The 20,448-nt window shown below is 37.9% G+C and overlaps 1 protein-coding gene across 1 annotated transcript in view; it reads right to left on the bottom strand.

Moving 5' to 3' along the window:
* Positions 1-8,089: 8,089 nt before the first annotated feature.
* Positions 8,090-20,448, bottom strand: part of Sptlc3 (serine palmitoyltransferase long chain base subunit 3) — a 115,571-nt gene continuing 103,212 nt past the window's right edge. The window contains exons 12-13 of the mRNA XM_070006737.1: positions 15,374-15,503; positions 8,090-13,068 (exon numbers count right to left, since the gene is read on the bottom strand). Coding sequence (XP_069862838.1) covers positions 12,922-13,068; positions 15,374-15,503 — 277 coding nt within the window. The 3' untranslated portion in view covers positions 8,090-12,921. The remainder of the gene's footprint in view (positions 13,069-15,373; positions 15,504-20,448) is intronic.

The raw sequence follows: 20,448 nt of genomic DNA on the forward strand, positions 1-20,448 counted from the left end.
GAATACAGTTAGGTATTAGTGTAAGCATCAAATAAGCCCACAAATGTTATGTAGCAGCTTTAGAGTTTCTACACTGGAAGCATTTAGAGGAGATGACTAACTAACTGAAAGTTAAAGCAAGAGCTAACTGGATTGTACTGAGCAGAGGGTTAAGAAAATATTCATGAGGAAGTGCTATGGAGAAAGTACAGAAACCTCAGAATACACCTTAATGCTGTAGTGATGTCTACTGTATACCTAGGAGAAGGCATGGCAGGCTATAAGCATTAATCAGATACAAAGGTTATTACCAGGCTGAGATACCTGACAATATTCTGGTTCAGAAATGTTCCGATAGCATGTTGAAATGTTCGTACCCAATTGGAATGCAATATAATACCATGGCTCCTAAGATAGGAAACTTTATGATCCATGGAAGAATTTACTCTTGAAAATAATTACTTTTTCCCACTCAATTTTTCTCAGGTTGGTTTCTGAGTCTCCATGAATGACTCTAACCTCTGGTCTCAGGATTTAGAAGGAGAGGCAGAGCTCCGCCCAAACCTAGGTGAGTAATAATGCTGAGAGTGTCAGAGCTGAGAATAGCTAATGTTGTTGGCCTGAGGGCAATTGTCCAGATGCCAACATGGGGCCAGTTGGTAGATGGTGATATCAGGGAAAATGGAAAACTTCATCCTACAAAACAGGATGAGATCCAGCTCTGTTGGTATCCTAATAGGAAAAGCCGAGTGTCCTGAAAAATGTGTAGGAAGCACTTCAGTGTGCACAGCAGGTGGAATAAGGGATAAACTGGCCAGGGAACCCTGTGAAATCCAGATATTGGCTCTGTGTCATAGGGCGTTCCATATCTGAAACCCATGTTTCACTTTGCATGGATCAAGAGACTTCTCTGGTGGCTCCTCCACTCTTGTCTCTGAAGGTTTTATTCTTATAAACATCCTGAACCACTCTCTTCAAAATGCACCTAGGCAGTGTGGACTTCAATGAATATGGGATGAAGGAAACAACTGGTAATCTGAAAGTGATGTTCTGTGTTGTTCTAGTGTGTTGGGATGTTTCCACTAAATTCAATGTTAGACTTTTTTAACTGTAGAAGATCACACATGCATGAGTACACACACACACACACACACACACACACACACACACACACACACACACACACACACACTTATCCTACTTACCCAAAGAAAATAGGATAGTTATTATTTAGATCTTGTTCTGTGCATTTATGTAGACACATGTTTTATATATTTAATTCATTTGTAAAAATATGTTTTCACTGTCAATAGATGCATTTTGTAGCTATCATCTGCTGTGAGTTAAACTTAAATTGTAAATGTAAGTGTTAAAAAAACATTGAAATAAAATAAACCTCCCATTTGTAGATAGTTTTATGTTTCCATCATTTCGATTTTTACAAGCAATACTGTGATACCTGTTGCTAAATCTTTGTGATAGCCTTAATTCATTCTTAAATTCTGATGTTTTCTATGCATCACATGTGGCTGAATTTTGAAAAAAATTTTTGCTTACATTTATTAATTCTCCCTTAAGTTGTGTCTGAGATGCTGTTTCATTTATAGACCAAGATTCTGTGTTTAACGATTAAAATGCTTCTGGAAGTTTTCCTAATCTTGAGTCATTTTTTCTATTGTCTTTATATCTTCAATTATTGAGACATATTTGTGTAGTGTCTACCAGAGGGGTGTCTATAGAATTTAGCTACTCTCGGGTCTCATTTGGGACTCCATATGTGGAGTGTGGCCCTTCAGAGAGGTTTTCTGATAATTTCTTCCAAATGCACAATGTGTATTTCCAGAATGGAACATCTTATATGTTAATTTACTGACATAAATATACTTTATATATACTTTAAATATACTTTATATAAAATCTATGAGGTCAGGCCAATGATTATGAATTATCAGACTACAATATTTTTTCTCCATGTAAAACCTAGACAGAAAAATCTAATTCTCATCTCTGTGTACCTTTAGGTGGATTTTTTTTTAGTGTAATGTGTCACTGTTTACTGTCTAAACCCTCATCTTTATAACCTAGGTGAACATTATAATCTTTATGGTATTAAGACCAGAAAACTTCCATAGGGCCTGTGTAGTTTCAGTGAGCTATTACAGTTTAACATTTTGGGTTCTTCTTTAGTTTCCATTCCTAAGGATTTCCCCTAACTTTCTTATAGCTCTGAGTTTAAAAGTATCTTTTATGTATCTAATCTTTTCACTTTGTAACAAGAGAAATTCTGTTTGTATAGACTGTAATGTTAGCAGCAAACACAACTCTTATATGCATATTCTAAAGTATTACTTTTATAAAAAATTCCTGAACTTCAGAAGGTTGTACAAGGGACTTATCATTTAACATGCTTGGGGATCCAGTGCTTCTTTTTCTAAGTCACCCCTCCCATCCTTCTCCTCCATCCTGTCTGTTTCTTCCCCCAAGTATTTCTCTGGGGCAAATGTTTAGAGGTGGAAGTTGATGAAAAATGAACATTATTCTCATACACTGAAATTTGGAAAATACTAATACAATGTTAAAAGGAACTTGTCGTGGGGCGTCGGTGGCTCATGCCTGTAATCCTAGCTACTCAGGAGGCTGAGATCTGAGGATTGTGGTTCAAAGCCAGCCAGGGCAGGAAAGTCGTAAGACTCTTATCTCCAGTCAACCACCAGAAAACTGGAAGTGGTGCTGTGGCTCAAATGGTAAAGCATTCACCTTGAGCTGAAGAGCTGAGGGACAGTGCTCAGGCCCAGAGTTTAAGCCCCATGATGGACAATGAAAAAAAAAAGGAACTTGCTTCTTTAGAGTCTTATGAGCATAATTCAAGAGAATGATAATACACATAAGACATCCTTTAAGTTATATCTTGGTACTATTATTAACTAAAACTTTCTTTACCTCGTTGCTCTCTCATTTTAAGCATTTCTTTTTTTAACAAAGCATGTGTTTCACCATAGACTTGGCAGCTATAAAGCCAAAAGACCAGAAGAACATGGCCACAATATTATGATGAACAAGAATTTTCTAAAAGCACGCTCCTACATTCTTCTACAACGTGAGGACCCACCATATATAAGTTTTATTTTCCACTTCACCCACCTATATTTATGTTGAGGGCTGCAGGGTGACAGCGGAGGAAGAGGCCATGTGGAGATAGGGTGGGGGTGGATTGCTGTGCATGCTTATTCTTTTTAGTGGCTACCTCTCCTAGTCCTTAAACTGTCACTGAAGAGTAGCTTTGAACAAGCTGTGAAACTCTGAAAGGTCATAACCCAGGAGGGGAAAGGACTCTAGGAACGTGCACCAGGGAAGATGCAGATGGATAAACAAGCTATAAAACGGACCATATTTTCTCTTTCCTAACATTTCACCAAAAAGCTGACTCCAGACTATTGCCCTGTGAAAGTGAAATTTTAAAAGAACCAATGACAAACAAACCTACAGCAATTCTCAGTTGGCTTACTTTCCCCCATCACTAACGAAACCCAGGCGGGTCTTGTGGTGAGGTGTGACAATTTGAGAGGCAGAGTGAAGATCACAGAGGTGACAAGCCCATCACCTCTCTTTTCATATCCTGAGAAGCATATGGGCCAGTCGTAGTGTGCCCATGGTTCTCGTGGCTGGCTAGCAGATGGATGGATACCCATTGATGTCCTGCCCCTCCTCCATCCCAGCCCAGATCTCTTTAAGGTATCTTAATGGAGAGCCACCTGGACCACTGTGGACAGCACCAAGCATATAATTTCTCAGTAGCCAGGCAAATGTCTCTGTAAGTAATGAGAGGAGATTTGTTTAGCTTGCTAATGTGGTTATGGCTGGATGTACCCTCTGGGTCCTGTGGTATATGGAGTATGGAGGGTGTTTACAGGATTTCATAGAAAAGAAATTGTTATTGGAGCACTGTTAGAGGAGGAGAGCTGGATCTTCAGGGACTAAGAGAGCAATTCCTCTTCAGTATCTCTGAATACAAACTTTAAATTGTGTAACCATAACTGTTCCAGGCTTCCTTCAAATAAGTTCCAAGGATCAGGGCCAAGTCAGTCATCAGATAAGGCTAAGGGGAATCTTCATGCTTGATTTTCCTTTTTATAGGCTGACACCTGGACCCTCAGTCCTATAGGCAATGATAAATTCCAAGTTGGTGGTATCCACAGGCTGGAAAACAGACCAGGTCCTTGAAATACTGTGAGGAGGAAAATGCTTGTCAACCAGAGATATTAATTGTTGGGAACAAAATGTAATACTAACCCATCAAATTTTGCCATGAGAGTTTAACTATAAAATTGTCATTGTGGAATTTCTAGATGAATTTTGTGACCTTGTCTTCATCTTGCTCACAAATTTTAGCGTATTTGTCCAGTAACATTATAAAGAAAGGACACAGGGGCTGGGAAGGTGGCTCAGTGGTAGAGTGCTTGCCTTGCATGCATGAGGCCCTGGGTTCGATTCCTCAGCACAGCATAAGCAAAAAGAAAAAAGCCGGAAGTGGCACTGTGGCTCAAATGGTAGAGTGCTAGCCTTGAGCTGAAGAGCTGAGGGAAAGTGCTCAGGCCCAGAGTTCAGGCCCCATGACCGAACCACCCCCCTAAAAAAAAGGATACAGAGAATATCAATTTATGGAATCTTCCCTGTACAAAAATCTTTATTTTGTTCTCCATAAATTAGATAGATTTTATTTCTGGACATAGAGTTTGAGATTAAATATTATTTTCTTTCTAAATTCTGAAGGCATTGGAATATTGTCTTTTATCAACTAATATTGCCTGGAGAGAAAGTTTTTCTCTATCCTTAGTGCAGCAAAACTTCTTAAAGAAGTATCTAAGTGAAAGCCATTCCTTTTTTTGTTTTTTAAAATCACCATCTTAATATTTAGTAGGCTATTTTCATCTTCTGTTTCAGCCCAACAGAAATACTTCTTTTTATTGTTTCCTTCATTTATTTCCCTGCCTTTACTGTTTCCCATTTGTTTTCTATTGTCTTTTGATTAGATGGATATTGATCTTCTGTAGAGATACTCTGTATCTTTAAAATTTTTCTCTCATGATTTACATTTATATTTTTGTCCTTCGTGTTATATTCTGAGAGATTTAAAACATTTCTGCTTTGCTTTCTGTAAATTTTTTTTCACAAAGTACTCAATATTGGGTATTTTTAATTTTCATGAAATTTGGGTGCTTTTTTGTACTAGCTGGTTTTTTGTTTTGTAGATGTGATGTCTTCATATAATACAACCAGGTTGGCTTACAAGGCTCATAGTGAGAACATTTGAAACGTTTTCTTTCCTTTGACTTGCCTTTTGTCAAGTGTCTGGTAATCCTTATTCACAATGTTGATTATTGTGAATAGTTGTCAATTTTCCATTCTGTCTGGCTATTACAAATAATGAAAGAACAATAAAAAGTACTTTTCAAGAAAGTTTTCTTATAAAATATGGACACATTATTTTGGTTGTACCAGGTACCACAAATACAAAACCTCATGACTGCTAGATTTGCTTCCTTGGCTGGTGCTATACTACTCGAACCATTCTTCCACTCAGCTTTTTGTTGATTATTTTAGAGATAGATTCTATTGGATTTTTATGCCTGGGCTGGCGTTAAACTGTGAGGCTCTCTGAATCTCAGTCTCCTGAGTAACTAAGATTCCAGGCATGAGCCACTGGCATCCACTTTACTAAAATATCTAAATGTTTCTATATAAAATGCTGGTACCATTGACTATTTGAATTATGAATCAGAACCTTTCTGGGACATAATTTTATAGTATAGATAGAATCTTTCATATTTGATTGACACTAGTTAGGTTTGTTTTGTTAATAAAAACTCTCACAAATACATTTTGAAGTTTCATTTAAGAATTATTTTTAGATTCAAGTGATTTGTAGCTATTTTGTTGGAAATGTTTTAGGTGAATAAAACTGTACAGATTGAAACAGCCTATTATCTATGTAGAGTAGAAACTGTTTTGTTATAGGTGTCTATAATTTGTGACTCTGATTTAGTGAAGCTTTTATGTCTGAAATTTTTAGAAGACTAGTATAAATTATTTGAATTATGTATGGGCACTCTAGAATAGTTTCATGACAACTGCAATTATTTATAAAATAGACATATTTATGGGGAAATCATGTATTGTTGCAAGAGATATTCTTTTACCGTTTTCCAGAACTCACAGACCAATTGACTGCATCTGCCTGCTGAAAAATTCTTATTTAAATGATGCCAAAACATTTTCCCGTGACCTCATGTTGCTACCCATTCATTTTTCACACACAGAACTTTATTCATGCTGGGGATCACAGTTAACTTGTGGGATAGATTGAGCTCATCACAGTAAAGCCGTTACACTTCTTTTGGTCTTCCTTACACATTTGCTCCATGCATGCTTCAAATCTGGAGAAAAACAAACTTACAGGCTAGAGAAACAAAGAAGCAGCAATTTCCTTGCCTCAGTCCTTGGCCTGTGATGAAGTAGAGAGCACCGATGTGGTGATTGGAGCCAGACCTACCCTTGGCCATGGGCACTGCAGTCGACCTAAACCTAATTAAGAAAGATCCTGAATAAACTTGGGTGAGAGCCAAAGTCACTAGTCCCTTCAATCAATATTTTTGATATAAAAATTAGCATCTGGCCTGAATCAAAGGGAGCACTGTTTCATGCGGCAGGACAAAAAAAAATCCTTTTCTTGCTTCTACTTTCTGTTGGAAATTTTATTGATATCTGTCTGTGATAAGTTCAGAGAGCAGTTGACTGCGTAAATGTCAGATTTCAGCCTCTCAGTGGGACCAATGGATGTAAGAAGAATGGGAATAACAAATTCTCTTAGGTTCATACTGGCAGAAGCATCTAAGTTGTCCCAATGAATACTGATTTGACTTGTTCACACACACACACACACACACACACACACACACACACACACACACACACAAAATCAGTTCTGTTAATATGCAAATTTTAGCTGAAGTGACATTTTAAGAAAGTTGAATTTTCACAATAAAAAAAAGAAAGTTGATTTAATAAGGAAAAGAATAAGCAGTCCAGGTAAGAATAGTATAACCTTAGTGGTTTGGAAGTCTTCTTTATACTCTGCTAATCCTGGTAGGAATACTGTTACCTTCCAAGAAGCCACTTATTAATCTCTACAAGTGTAGCCAGAAGATGGTGTATGTTGCAATTCTCATCAGAGTCTCTGGCACATTTTAAGTGATGAAAAATTAGTGTTGCCTTCCACAACACCAAATACCAACTTTCGACTTTATTTCTGGTTTCAATCTAGGGGATTTCACATACAGGCTTTGAGATAGAAAAGTGAAGGTTGACATTGGATTCCTTCTGATGCCTTTGTTATTCTGATGTCGTATTTTGTTTCTTATGAAGCTGGAAGAAAGAACAAATGAACATATCCCTACCTTTCAGAGAGACTTGTTAGTTTGTGAGTACATAAAGTCCGGTTTACTTTCTCATTTTGATGTAATTCCAAATGACCATCCCAGTTACACAGTGCCCCATGGGGTTGACTAAGGCTTTTGTTAGAATTATACCACTGTTCAATCTCTATTCCTTAACTCTAACCTAGTCACTCTAGAATTATATGTGAGCTCAGTGATGTACCCATAAATGTTTAACAGCCAGTTCCCCAGATCCTTTACTGTAATGTTTGACAGTTTCCAAACACTACAATCCAGGTGCCAATACTCCTCATACTCAAGCTACTAAAGTGACATCACTGAATGAAGCATTTGAAAGAGAGGTGTACAACTGAGTCTCATGAAAATTTAAGTCTAGAACTAAACAATTTTTGGGGGTAGGAGAGGACAGGAGGGAAAAACTGGGAGAAAGCAAGGGAAGGGGTGACTTCACTGTAACCCCTCTGTACATCTCCTGTACAATAATAATTTGAGAAAGAGAAAACATAATTATGCCCCACTCATCTCTACCTATTGTTCCCAGGGAAATTCCTGAAAGCAAATGTCTACCTCAGCTTTTCTCCATTAACCACCCACCTACTCCCAAGATAACCTAAACAAAATCAACACAAAGCCATTGACATTTTTCTGCTGTCAATTTCAGTGAGTAATTAATTTATTGAAGAAACTAAGATTTACAGACAGAGCAAAGTTAAATTGGCCACCTCAAATATTTCAATAAAACATAGACACCATATACACATGTACACACATATGTACCACAGAGTGTATGTTACAGCACCACAAGACAATGTAATTGCCTGTGGCACTTAACTTTCTAAATACAACATAGCTGGGTAGGGTGTTCTGAGAGAACAGACTTCAAATATATTGTTTGTAATGTTTAGAGACTAAGGAAAGGCTCAAAGAATTCATGAGATGATATTAGCATTGCTATTGTTACAATCGTTATTATTACTATAAATCAAAGCTTACATTTAAAAGAGTTTCAAGTGTCATCATTGGAACTGAGATTTTTAAAATCAGAGTAAGCCATTTATACAGTTGACATCTCTGACAATATGGAGGAACATTGTATGTTTGAAAAATGTTGAGAATTCCACCCTACTAAGAAACTATTATTGGAATGAATAAGATGTTGAATGAATGAATAAGAGGCTGAAGTTTTGTTAAAGATAGGAGAGGAGACAAAAAGAACATCACATTTAAAGATATATATATATATATATATATATATATATATATATATATGGTAAAGAGGCATTTTGTAAGGAATAATACAAAAGAAAAGTGGAGAAGTTCTGCCCAACTATATAGCGAACTATTCTTCACTATTGACTTTATTTTTGTAGAAAAATAAGTTGTTTTGAAAATTAGAAGAAAATATTTCAGTGAAGAGCAAGGAGTAGCCATGGCATAAATATATTTTGCTTCATCACTTTTAAATATCAACAAAAAACAGAACAAAGTTTCTGCTATTTTTTAAAAAACAACTGATCTAGCAAAAAGTCTATTAGTGTCTCTCAAATTACTGTATGTTAGAATCACCCAGGAAATACACTGCTCTTTGATGCCATGGGGCATAGTAAATTTTTGAGGCTATAGTCTCTGTCGACCAGAACATGCTGCAAAGCAATATGGCCAAACATCATTGACACTCTTATTCCATGTTAAGTTTACAAATGAGGCTATGCTATTTCCTTCCTATGCAAATACATCTTCCCTACAATTAATCATTCTTTGTCATCTACTTCCTTGAAGGTTGCTTTCTAGAATAATTATCTTCCATCTCTCCATCATCCAATGAGATTTTCATCTCCATGGCTTTATACTCTTCTCTCTTTGTTAAGGAAAAGTGTGTGTGTGTGTGTGTGTGTGTGTGTGTGTGTGTGTGTGTGTGTGTGTGTGTGTGTGTGTGTAGTGTGCATATGAATGCATATGAACAGGTGGGTTGGGAGATGCATAACGTTGTTTTGTTAGAAAATTCTCTATCTCATCTGATTCAACCTTGGATATAGTTATCAAGACTCAATAATCTCTATTGAATTGAAATCAAAGACTTGTTAGCCTAGCAATAGAGAATTATTTCTCATAAAAATAAAACACATCTTCATAATTCACCCTGCTATGGGCTGGAAAGGTAGCTCAGTGGTAGAGTGCTTGCCTTGCATGCATGAGGCCCTGGGTTCAATTCCTCAGCACCACATAAGCAGAAAAAAAAGCCAGAAGTGATGCTATGGCTCAAGTGGTAGCATGCTAGCCTTGAGCTGAAGAGCTGAGGGACAGTGCCCAGGCCCAGAGTTCAGGCCCCACAACCAGACCCCCCCCCCTCAAAAAAAATTCACCCTGCTAACCAACTTCATTCTACATGATATATATTCTTACTTTACTGGGTATATGGAGTCAGTTTCTCTTAATGGACTTAAGAAACATTCTACAAGGATTACAGTTGCTCTCCTGCGTGTATATTCAGTACAGACTTTGACAAAAATAAGTCTTTTATTTTGTTATATAAAAGAATGTAATAATTTTCCCAGGATTCTTGACAAACCTTGAAAAAACCTTCACTTTGCCCTGCCTGTCAGATAGATAAGTAATTTATTCTTCATGAAAAACTGGACTCAAGTTCAATGCAAGTAGGAGGGATGAGCATTCCTCCCGAAGACGAAACCTAACCACCTAGAGAATTAAAAGATAGGGGTTAAGATATGTAAACATAATAGACAAATTCAGTAAGCAAGGGAGGTGTTTATTCTTTGCTGTACTTTGGGAAAGACTTAGATGTCTTTCTATGTTCTTTACCTCTTGTTTATCTTTATAGAACTCCAGATAGAGGAGTTAAATATGACCAAAGTATATTATATGCATATGTGGATATGTTGTAAAAATCACCTTACTTCTATAATTGATATAAATTAATAAAATAAAAATAATTTGGTCCACATAAAAAAAGAACTCCAGATATTAATGAATTTTGGACAATTAACCAAGAGCAACTTCATTTAAGTACATGTAGTAAAGAGGAAAGATCCACATATCTTGCTTCATATGACTATGCTTTTTTGCATAGATAATGTCATGTCAGTCAACTGAGAAGAGTTGGAATCTGGCTATCAAAATCAATCATTTGGCAGAGTGCCAGTGTCTCATGCTTGTAATCCTAGCTACTCAGGAGACTGAGATCTGAGGATCGTGGTTCAAAGCCAGGCTGTGGGCCTAGGAAAGTGGCTCAGTGGTAGAGTGCTTGCCTCACATGCATGAGGCCCTAGGTTCAATTCCTCAGCACCACATAAACAGAAAAGGCCGGAAGTAGCACTCTGACTCAAGTGGTAGAGCTCTAGCCTTGAGCTGAAGAGCTCAGGGACAGCCCCCAGGCCTAGTGTTTAAGCCCCACAACTGACAAAAAAAAACCCCAACAACCACCACCACCACCAACAACAACAAAACAAAGCCAGCCTGTGCAAGAAAATCTGTGAGACTCTTATCTCCAATAAACCACCAGAAAACTGGAAGTGGTGCTATGGCTCAAGTGGTAGAGCGCTAGCCTTGCGCTGAAGTACTCAGGGACAGCACCAGGGCTCAGAGTTCAAGTTCCATGACCAACCTTCCCCCCTGTCCAAATCAATCATTTAATAGGACCAATATAATTCAGAACTCATTCCTATTTCTTCTCCAACTTAACAATATTCTTTTAGTTTTAACCAGTCACAAGGAACTTCATCACTCTGAATCTTAAACCGATGTACCTACTAGGGGGATTATAATGTATAAAAAAGATTTCCATGCTGATCACCTTTTCCTCATACAAGCTTTGAGCATCAGGGTGTACTGCTCCATCTAACACTGTGGGTTGAATTTCTGTCTCAGTGCACAGCATGAAAGCTTGGGCCCATCTGTGTCACACAAAGCCAAACCTCTCTTGAAGTGATTTGTTTATAGTGTCATTTGATGGAGTGGAATGTTCTGTAACTCATTCGAACTGTTACAGAAGCTTGGCTAAAAGGTCACCACTGCTCTTTAGAGTTTCCAAGTCTGGGCACCATCTGGGAGCTTGTTAAAGATAAGGTTTTTCCTTGGCTTTTTCCATACCAACTAGAACCAATTAGCAAAGTCCTAATTTTTCTGAGAAGTTTGCATTCATACTGTGTGCGTGCACGTGTGTGTGTGTGTGTGTGTGTGTGTGTGTGTGTGTGTGTGTGTGTGTGTGTATGAGAGAGAGGGAGAGAGAGGGAGAGAGAGAGAGAGAGGGAGGGAGGGAGAGAGACAGAGAGAGACAGGTAGAGAAACAGAGAGAGAGAGAGAGAAAGAGAAAGTGACAGAGCAAGAGAGAAAGAAGTCATAGAGATGTGAGAGAATTAGAGTTAATTGTCCCAAAGCATGTGAGTCCAGTCTTTGCCAAGTCTAAATAAATGTATTATTTAAATAAAATTTAGTATTCAAAGTAACAGTATTACCTAACAGACCCAAATGGCATGACAATCTTAAAAGCAACGGAATCTGCTTCAAATGTCCTTGAATCAATACCTTCTTCAAGTGTAATCTAGGGAGTTTGTTCTAAAGGGAAATTGAATCTTTCTTTTTACTCAGAATTCAATAGAAACTTGGCAACCTATTCCTTAAAGTAATAAAAACTTCCTATGCTAAATTTTCACTCTGCGTGGCATCTACATATTTTGAGCTGTTTTTATTTTACCATTTCAGATCTGTGTTTTCTTTCAGTCCCCTTCCTTATGGAACAAAATTCTTGAATTTTCCAAACCTCAAAAGTTCAGTTGTAAAACCGTAGTAGAACAGCAAGAGGAAGAAGAAAATTTCCTCCAACGATGTCTCTAGCTGCTGCCGGCCAGTTTTGCTCACTCCCTACAAACACTAACTGTGTCTTTTGACACTTGGCTTTGGGAAAAGTCCAAATGTGGCAAATGGTAGAGGCAACATTTCTTTACCCTCCTGCCTGGAACTTCCCATGGTACCGATGAACTATAGCTGCTACTTTATAGATGGAGCAAAGAAGTCAGCAACTCTCTACTACCCTCATCCATGTGTGCAAACGAAATCAGTAAACACATTGTAAGATTACTGAATTGGAAATCAAAATCCTTTCATTTGGTTGGAACCCTTAAAAGGGTCTGGGCCAAAAAGGCTGTACAGTAGCAGCGAAAAAACAGGCTTACTGCCATAAAAAATATTTTAAGAATAGTGTGTGTGTGTGTGTGTGTGTGTGTGTGTGTGTGTGTGTGTGTGTGTGTGTGTGTGTGTGTATTTCCAGCAGACATTTGAGAGAGGAGAAATTTAAACATGTAACTATGTTTTTGTTTCTGAAGTTGCAAGAAACATTAAATGCACAACAACCACTCCCTCAGTTCAATTAAGTTGGCCTGGAAAACAAGAGAAATCTGTTTATATTCCTTCGGAATCAAGTGGGGAGGTCTTTCCTGCAAGGTTTTCATATTTCTATTGAGGACCAGGAACCTTAATCTTCAAGTTCAAAGCTCATCTCCTCACAGCTCTCCTCCTCATCAAAGCTTGTCCCATCGGTGAGTGCAGAGTGCTTTAGCTTATTTTGCCGGGAATATTTCACGTTCAGGAGATCACCCAGTTCATCAGCAGCTTCCAACACCTGTAATGACATTCCATAAGTTGTCTTTAAACTCCTAAGTTAATGGCAAACTTCATAAAGACCCAGAGTCTTATTTTGGCAGTTAAAAAAAATTAAAGTAGAGGAGAAAGATTAAAAAAATCATCAGATTTATAAGACCTAGAGGAATGTTAGATGGTCATGCTGTGTGTGTGTGTGTGTGTGTGTGTGTGTGTGTGTGTGTGTGTGTGTGTGTGTGTGTGTGTGTGTAACATTTTGATCCTTTTTCTCCTTGAAACTGTCTTTATATGCTCAACACCATGCTGGTGTCTGTCTTCTGAGCTCCTGAGCTCTACCCAAGTCAGTTCTCACACCCCAGGATGTGAGCATTCCACAGGAGTCATGCTCAGTCCTAACTGCTCTCACTGGCTTTTTAGACAATTATATCTTCTTCCATTGGCCTCTTCTTTCAGTTGCCCAAACGACAGCAGCTCAGCCCCTCATGTTCTTCTGAATGCTAACATGATTTTTTCCCCTCTTCTCTTGAATTCATGGCACACAGACATGTAATCTCACAGTGCAGAACTGAGCGCACCCTCGTCTCCCTCTCCCATGTGAGATCCATTGACCCTCACTGTTTGTAGGTCTCATTTAACTGCTTGCCATCCTTCTACTCATCAGGTTAGAGATCTCAGATTTTCTTGTGTTTTGCCTTCCACACGTATACCCTCTATCTAATTATTTGTCAGATTTTGGCAACTCATATATTTGTCATGTCTGTCTGCTTCTAGATTTCTTTCCTTTTGTTGCTGATGCCATTGGCTTGGTCACCTCTGGTTTTATGCAAATAATTCCATTTTAGGTCTTGTTTCTCACCCATATATCCCATTTATCTTATAGTGATATGATTACATTGCTCCACTGATCATAAACTTCAACTGGTGCCCCATTATATTTATTTAATTTTAAAAGGTCGAGTTAAAAAGTCATTTTCCTTGCAACTCTGTCCATTGATAGTTGCTGATTTCCACCTTCAACTTCCCCCAGGGTTCTATATTTTCTTTTCATGACTAATTTATTCTGTCTGGTATTTACTATTATCTTCTCCTGGATTTTTTTCTTTTTTTTTTTTGTTGGTCGTGGGGCTTGAACTCTGGGCCTGGGCACTGTCCCTTAGCTCTTCAACTCAAGGTTATACCACTTGAGCCACAGTGCCACTTGCAGTTTTTCTGGTGGTTTACTGGAGATTAGCGTCTCATGGACTTTGCTGCCTGGGCTGGCTTTGAACTGTGATCCTCAGATCTCAGCCTCCTGAGTCACTAGGATTATAGGTGTGAGTTAGCTTTCTCATTGTTTGCTCTAGGGTTTGCACATGGTAGACAATGTTGCTAATAAAACTGCATCCATATTATAAGATAGTTCCACTAACCCCAGGTGATTGAGGTGGCTTAATTATTTAATGTGACTCACTCACATAACACTTACAAATCATGAAACAATCAAATGCAATTTTGGAAAGTTATACACCTGACTTAAGTCTGGCTGATATGCAGATCTGTTCTTGTTGGTTTTCTAACATACTTCTGAATTGGGACATATTTAATTATGAAAATCCTCATGGATATGAAGCATACATGGCAATTAATACTAAGGATACTAAGATAACATATAAGATTAATTTTTGTACTTCAGAATAAGTAAATAGCACAATATTTGGCAACATATCCATTTTTTTCAGTGGTAATGGGGTTTGAATTCAGGGACTTGTACTTGCTGGACAAGTGCTCTACCACTTGGGCTAGGCTTCCAGCTCTTTTTGACTTCAGAGTATTTTTTGTAGAGTATATCATGCTTTCTTGGCCCATGCCAGCCTCTAACTTAGATCTTAATTCCTATGTCTCCTGCGTGTCTGGGTTTAGAGTCATGCATTATCAAATCTCGTTAATTGGTTGAAATCACATTTTACTAATGGTTTGCCTGGGGCTTGCCTTGGAACTGTTATTCCACAATCTTTACTTTTGGAGTAGCTGGGATTACAGGTATGAGAGAGATATTGTCTCTAGCTACTCAATCTTTTCTATGAAACCCAAGTCCTGACCTAACTCTTCACTAAAATCATTTCCTTGTTTCTTTCTGAGCTCATCACCTGATTGGATAGTGTCAACATACTCTTGTTTCCTGAGCAGTAAGTGACTTTCATTTATCTTTAGTGCTGTTTCTTAAACTACACAAAAGAAATACAGAGATTCCCCAAAGCTTGCTGAAAAAATGAACAAAACAAAACAAAATTCTTGCTTAGAATCCAAGGTACCAGTAAGAGATTCTCTTGGGCTGTGGGGTTACTCACCTCATCTAATACCTCTCGGGTATGTAAAGCTGACATGCAGAACCGTGCCCTTGCTTCTGCTATTGGAGTAGCTGGAAATCCAACGACAACAACCCCGATGTTTTTCTTTAACATAAGCCTTGCAAAAGCCCTTAGGGAAAGAGAGAGAAAGAGAGTTTAACTGAGAGAAAACAGAATTAATTATTGTGCTGAAAAATAGGATTATGGCAAATGGACTCATTGTGTTGTTATTCTTTATTTTCTTTTGTTTTTGCTGGATCTGGGGCTTGAACTCTGGACTTGGGCTCTGGCCCTGAGGCTTTGTGCTCTACTACTTGAGGTACAATTTCGCTTCTGGCTTTTTGGTAGTAGAGATAAGAGTTTCACAGACTTTCCTGCCTGGGCCAGTTTTGAACTGCAGTTCTCAGATCTCAGCCTCTTGGGTAGCTAGGATAACAAGTGTGAACCAACAGTGCCTAACTAAACAACTGTTTATTCTTTTTATGATAGAAGATCATTAAAGTCACTAAACTCTATTAAATGCAGTAGACAAAGAAATGAGCAGTCACTCAATGCCCCCACTTATTGAGTGTGTGGTATGATGGAGTGGATGCCGAGTCTTTGACATTGAGCAGGAAATACTAATAGTTGAATGTGGTTTAAAAGTTCTGCATTGACATAAACTTTCTCTTTTGTAGTCTTCCTAGAAATAAAAATAAAAAAGCTAACAGTATAACTATGAGATAAAACATACCTTAAATACAAATCTATAACAATGCCTGACAAGAAATATACTCATTACCTTACTCATGTAACTATAACCCCTCTGTACAGCATCTTTACAATCAAACAAAATCTACATGCTTATAAAACTTCATACTAGCAAATTCCAACCTGATGGAGGCAGAAAAAGAAATATGTATACATAAGAGCAGCTCAGAGGCAGATGCAGCTCATAGGACAGAAGTCATGTAACTATAAAGCTCCTTGATGGAAAGTAAAACCTTTATAAGTTACAATACCTTTCCTTTATCCTTCTAGCTTTTTACTTTACCAAAGGCTTAGCTTGGTAATGATTCCAGAATATTAAACTCAAGGTCTTTAAATGGCTTGTGCTGAGAATCAAGGTCAGATTAAAAAAAAAAGTATGTACCCCCAAGAGAGTCTTTTCCCCCTTTGGGCTCTGTTGGTCACTGCAGGAAACCTTAATTACTGAGTGGCTCTAGCCATAAGTGGAGTAAATGCCTCAGATCCGTTCTTAGCATTAAGAGGTTGCTGGCGTATTATTTTAGCCTGGGAGCTGACAGCACCACAGAAATCTTTTTCCAGTTATAACTCAGGAAGAATTTTGAACCAGCCGTCCATTCATCCGTCTTGCTGTTTAGGCAGTCAGCCTTTGGGTTGCTTCATGCAGAACACAAGTTACCAAATGAAGCTGTGGAGACTGTAAGGTCTGTGGAACACACAGCTCTCTAGCCCATGGCCCAGGCAAAAGCAAGATTTGCTTTGATTTCCACCAGGAAGGTTACAAGGCGATGAAGCTTTCTAGCTGAGAAAGCTTGAAAACAAGCGCTGTTCTTTTCTCCTTCTTGATCACACTATGGAAGGTTGCCCACGGAGCTGCACAGGATGAGAGCTCCAAATTGTCTGAGAGACAAGTCAAGTGCTTTTATTGCTACAGTCCAAACCACCTGACCCATGGTCTCAGGCAGATTTTCGGGGGGCTCCCCAAAGACTGTTTCCACTGTTTGCATGTTTCCCTTTGTACCAAAGGAAGTGAGTTTTGCCAAAGAATTCAGAGCAAAATACAGAACTTTGTTGATTCATTAGGTGAATCTGGGGCCTCCCAGGAGAATGTTTGAATTTAAAAGTTACACCACTACAGCAAACATCCCTCAGTTAACGTGTATGATCTCATTGAACATTTCACATAATCAATCACTGTGTTTGTAAACCATCCCCCAAAGCAAATTAGAATTGGAAGAAGCTAGATGAAATTCAACTCTGTAAAATAAAAATAATATAAATGTTAGCATCATCCCTCACATAAAGTCACCACATCTCGGCTACCACAAACTTCTTAGTGTCTGACAAGGATCATGGAAGAAAATAGAAGCCCTGAATCACATACTAACTCTAATATATTTTTGTTATGGTTGATAGCAGATTATACTGAACTCCACAGACAGTTCTAGTTCTTAGTGCTTTAACAGGACTTTGTTCAAAGGGATAATTGGCAGGACACTATCTTTGTTTTTGCATATGTGAAAATAAGGAGAAATCACAATTTTTAATTGCATCAAAAAATTTTTTGTGCCAGTACTGGGGCTTGAATTTAGGGCCTAGGCACTGTCTCTTAGCTTTTTTATTCAAGGCTAGAATACTATCACTTGAGTCACAGCTTCACTTACAACTTTTTGATGTTTTATTGAAGATAAAGAGTCTCACAGATTTTCTTGCAGGAGCTAGCTTTGGACCATGATCCTCAGATCTCAGCTTCCCCAATAGTTAGGACTACAGGTGTGAACCACCAGCAACTTAGGGAGAAACCACAATTTTTAAGAGCATCAAAAGTTATTAAATGTGTAAATGGAAAAAAATGCTTCTAGACTGGAGGATACAATTTACTCCATATGAATTTTCAATAGAAGAAACATGATGAAAAAAACCCCCCAAAACATCAGAGTAAAGTCTTTCCAGCAACTCTTGCTAGCCAAAGATGGTGTTACCCTTCCTACGTAACCTGTTCTCAGTTTCCTCCGATGGCCCAAACAGATACATTTTTTTTTCTGTCACAGTAACTGGTATCTTTTGAATTACCAAAGATGACATACAGAAAGTTAAACTCATACTCTACGTAACTTCAATTAAATATGGATGTTTTTCCTTTGGATTAAAGCTGGAGGGACTGTGCTGTCTACTGAAAAGAGCTTGGGTATAGGAGGCAGTTGGACCTGGCCCTGAATTCTGAGTCCTGCCTCTTATACCCTCCATGAGCCTTTGAAAGTAGTTTTGACCATTGTAAGACTTAGCAATCTTATTTATAAATTAGGGATAAGCATCCAGTCCCCAACTGGGTGATTACTGGAGAGAAAATAGCTTTATTTAGCATAGGAATAATCAATGTTAGCTTCACCTAACAATCTTAAGTTGGAAGGATGATTATCATACACATCATCAGTGCCTAATGCAGTCCTCTTGGCACAGTGTATGACAAAATCTTTTACTCCTACTTTTCTGGGAGTTCTTTTTTTTTTAATTAATGTTCCCAACACTTGCAATAATTGACTTTGGAGAATCATGCAACTATTGACTACAACCTTGTACTCAGCTGTAAGTAATAACAATGACATTGGCGGATAATTCATAGTACTAATAATGATCTGAACTTAGTTAAGTGCTTCATATACATTATTAGTACTAATAATAAGACCATTAGTACTGAGTAGCTTTCATATAAGGCAATATGTAGGAGGCTGTAGAGACTTTATTCTGTTTGATCTCCCTGATGATTTTAGGAAGTTGGCATTATTATTTTCCTTTTTATACATGAGAACATGGGAGTTGTGGAAGATTGAACCACTTGTCCAAGTTTTCCTAGATAGTGACAGGCTAATTCAAAATTCTTTTTTGATACTCAACCTCTCAATGAACTGTAGAGCACAGCTTTTCCATGAAATATATTGTATTAGTGAATTCTTGTATTGAAAGAAATTTGAAATTCTAGTCTATAACTGCAGCGTAGGGAGACTATAGAAGAAAGTTATGTAATGGGTATCTAGAAAAGATAGAAGAGCTGGATGTGGTAGCTCATGACTATAATCATAGCTAGTTGGGAGGTAAAAATTGGGTAGGATTGGAGTTTGGGACTAGTCTGGGTACAAAAAAATTAACTAAATAAAAAGAAATCTAGAAGAAAGAATTCTTTCACCACAAAGAAAGGATAAATATTTGAGAAGATGGGTATCTTTAACTTTATTTCAACAGTATATACATATTAAGTATAGTAACATATATTAATAGGTATATATTATATGATGTATAGTTTTATATTTTATATATCAGTTAAAATAAATAGATGATTTAAAAAAAATGTTATGTTTTAATATTTATGAAGTCTTCCAATTGGATTGGTTCATTATTCAACCTGTAAAAAAAATTCTGATTCTGGGGCTGGAGGCTTAAGTGGTAGAGAACCAGCCTAACATGTAGGAGGGCCATGGATTCAAACGCCAGTACTGTCCCTCCGCCCCTCCCCCAAGTTCCAGTTTCTATCATCAAAATGTAGCCCACTTTTTCTTACTACCACGCCATTCCTGAACAAGTTTATTTTTAGTGTCTTCTTTTGGGCTAATGATAAAACATGAAGTAGACATGAGCTAAGTTTGGAGTATTCCTTCCAAACATACTATTTTCCAAGCCTCTTGGAATAAATAGGTGTTTTGGTGCCTTCCAAATTCAGATGATAATGGGTCTTAGATTAGCTGCTACTTGGAACCAGCACTGTCATCCCTGCTCCCCTCCCCCCCTCCCCCTCTCCCACTCCCTCCTTCCATTACCATAGAAAGGTTAAGCATGTGATGTTTCTTGGTTGTTCAGGGAATTGTCTTCAAGACCAGACCATGAACAAAGGGCCAGTAGGTAGTAATAATGTGGCATGTGAAGCAGCTCATGTGAATGCTTTAATTGCTTGTTATTTTGCATGCTTTGAAGAATCAGTCTTTGGGGAATTTATAGCTCAGTCCAACTCTTGATGAATTCTCAACCTTTGGGGTCCAGTCTTCTACCAGTACTTTTCAAAACAGCCAATCTGCTCAGATGGTCAGAGGGTCAAACAGAAAGTTTCAGCAATGGGGTTTTGTTGGAAAGAAGTTACGATCTCTAGGATCAGAGAAATGTTAGGTTGACTATGACTTCCCACCGCTGTTTTACTCAAATATACACATACCAAGATCCATTTTATATTTAGAATGATTTTCTTTAATTTCCTTCTTATAACAGAAGGAGCCAGTCTTTTACAGGCTCAAGAATGATTCCTATAGGAAATTGTATATTCTGTACCAAGAAAAAGTTATTTTTCCCCTTCCTCATAAAGT

Source organism: Dipodomys merriami, unplaced genomic scaffold, assembly GCF_024711535.1.
Source record: "Dipodomys merriami isolate MVZ:Mamm:240054 unplaced genomic scaffold, mDipMer1.0.p SCAF_7, whole genome shotgun sequence".
Classification (NCBI taxonomy): domain Eukaryota; kingdom Metazoa; phylum Chordata; class Mammalia; order Rodentia; family Heteromyidae; genus Dipodomys; species Dipodomys merriami.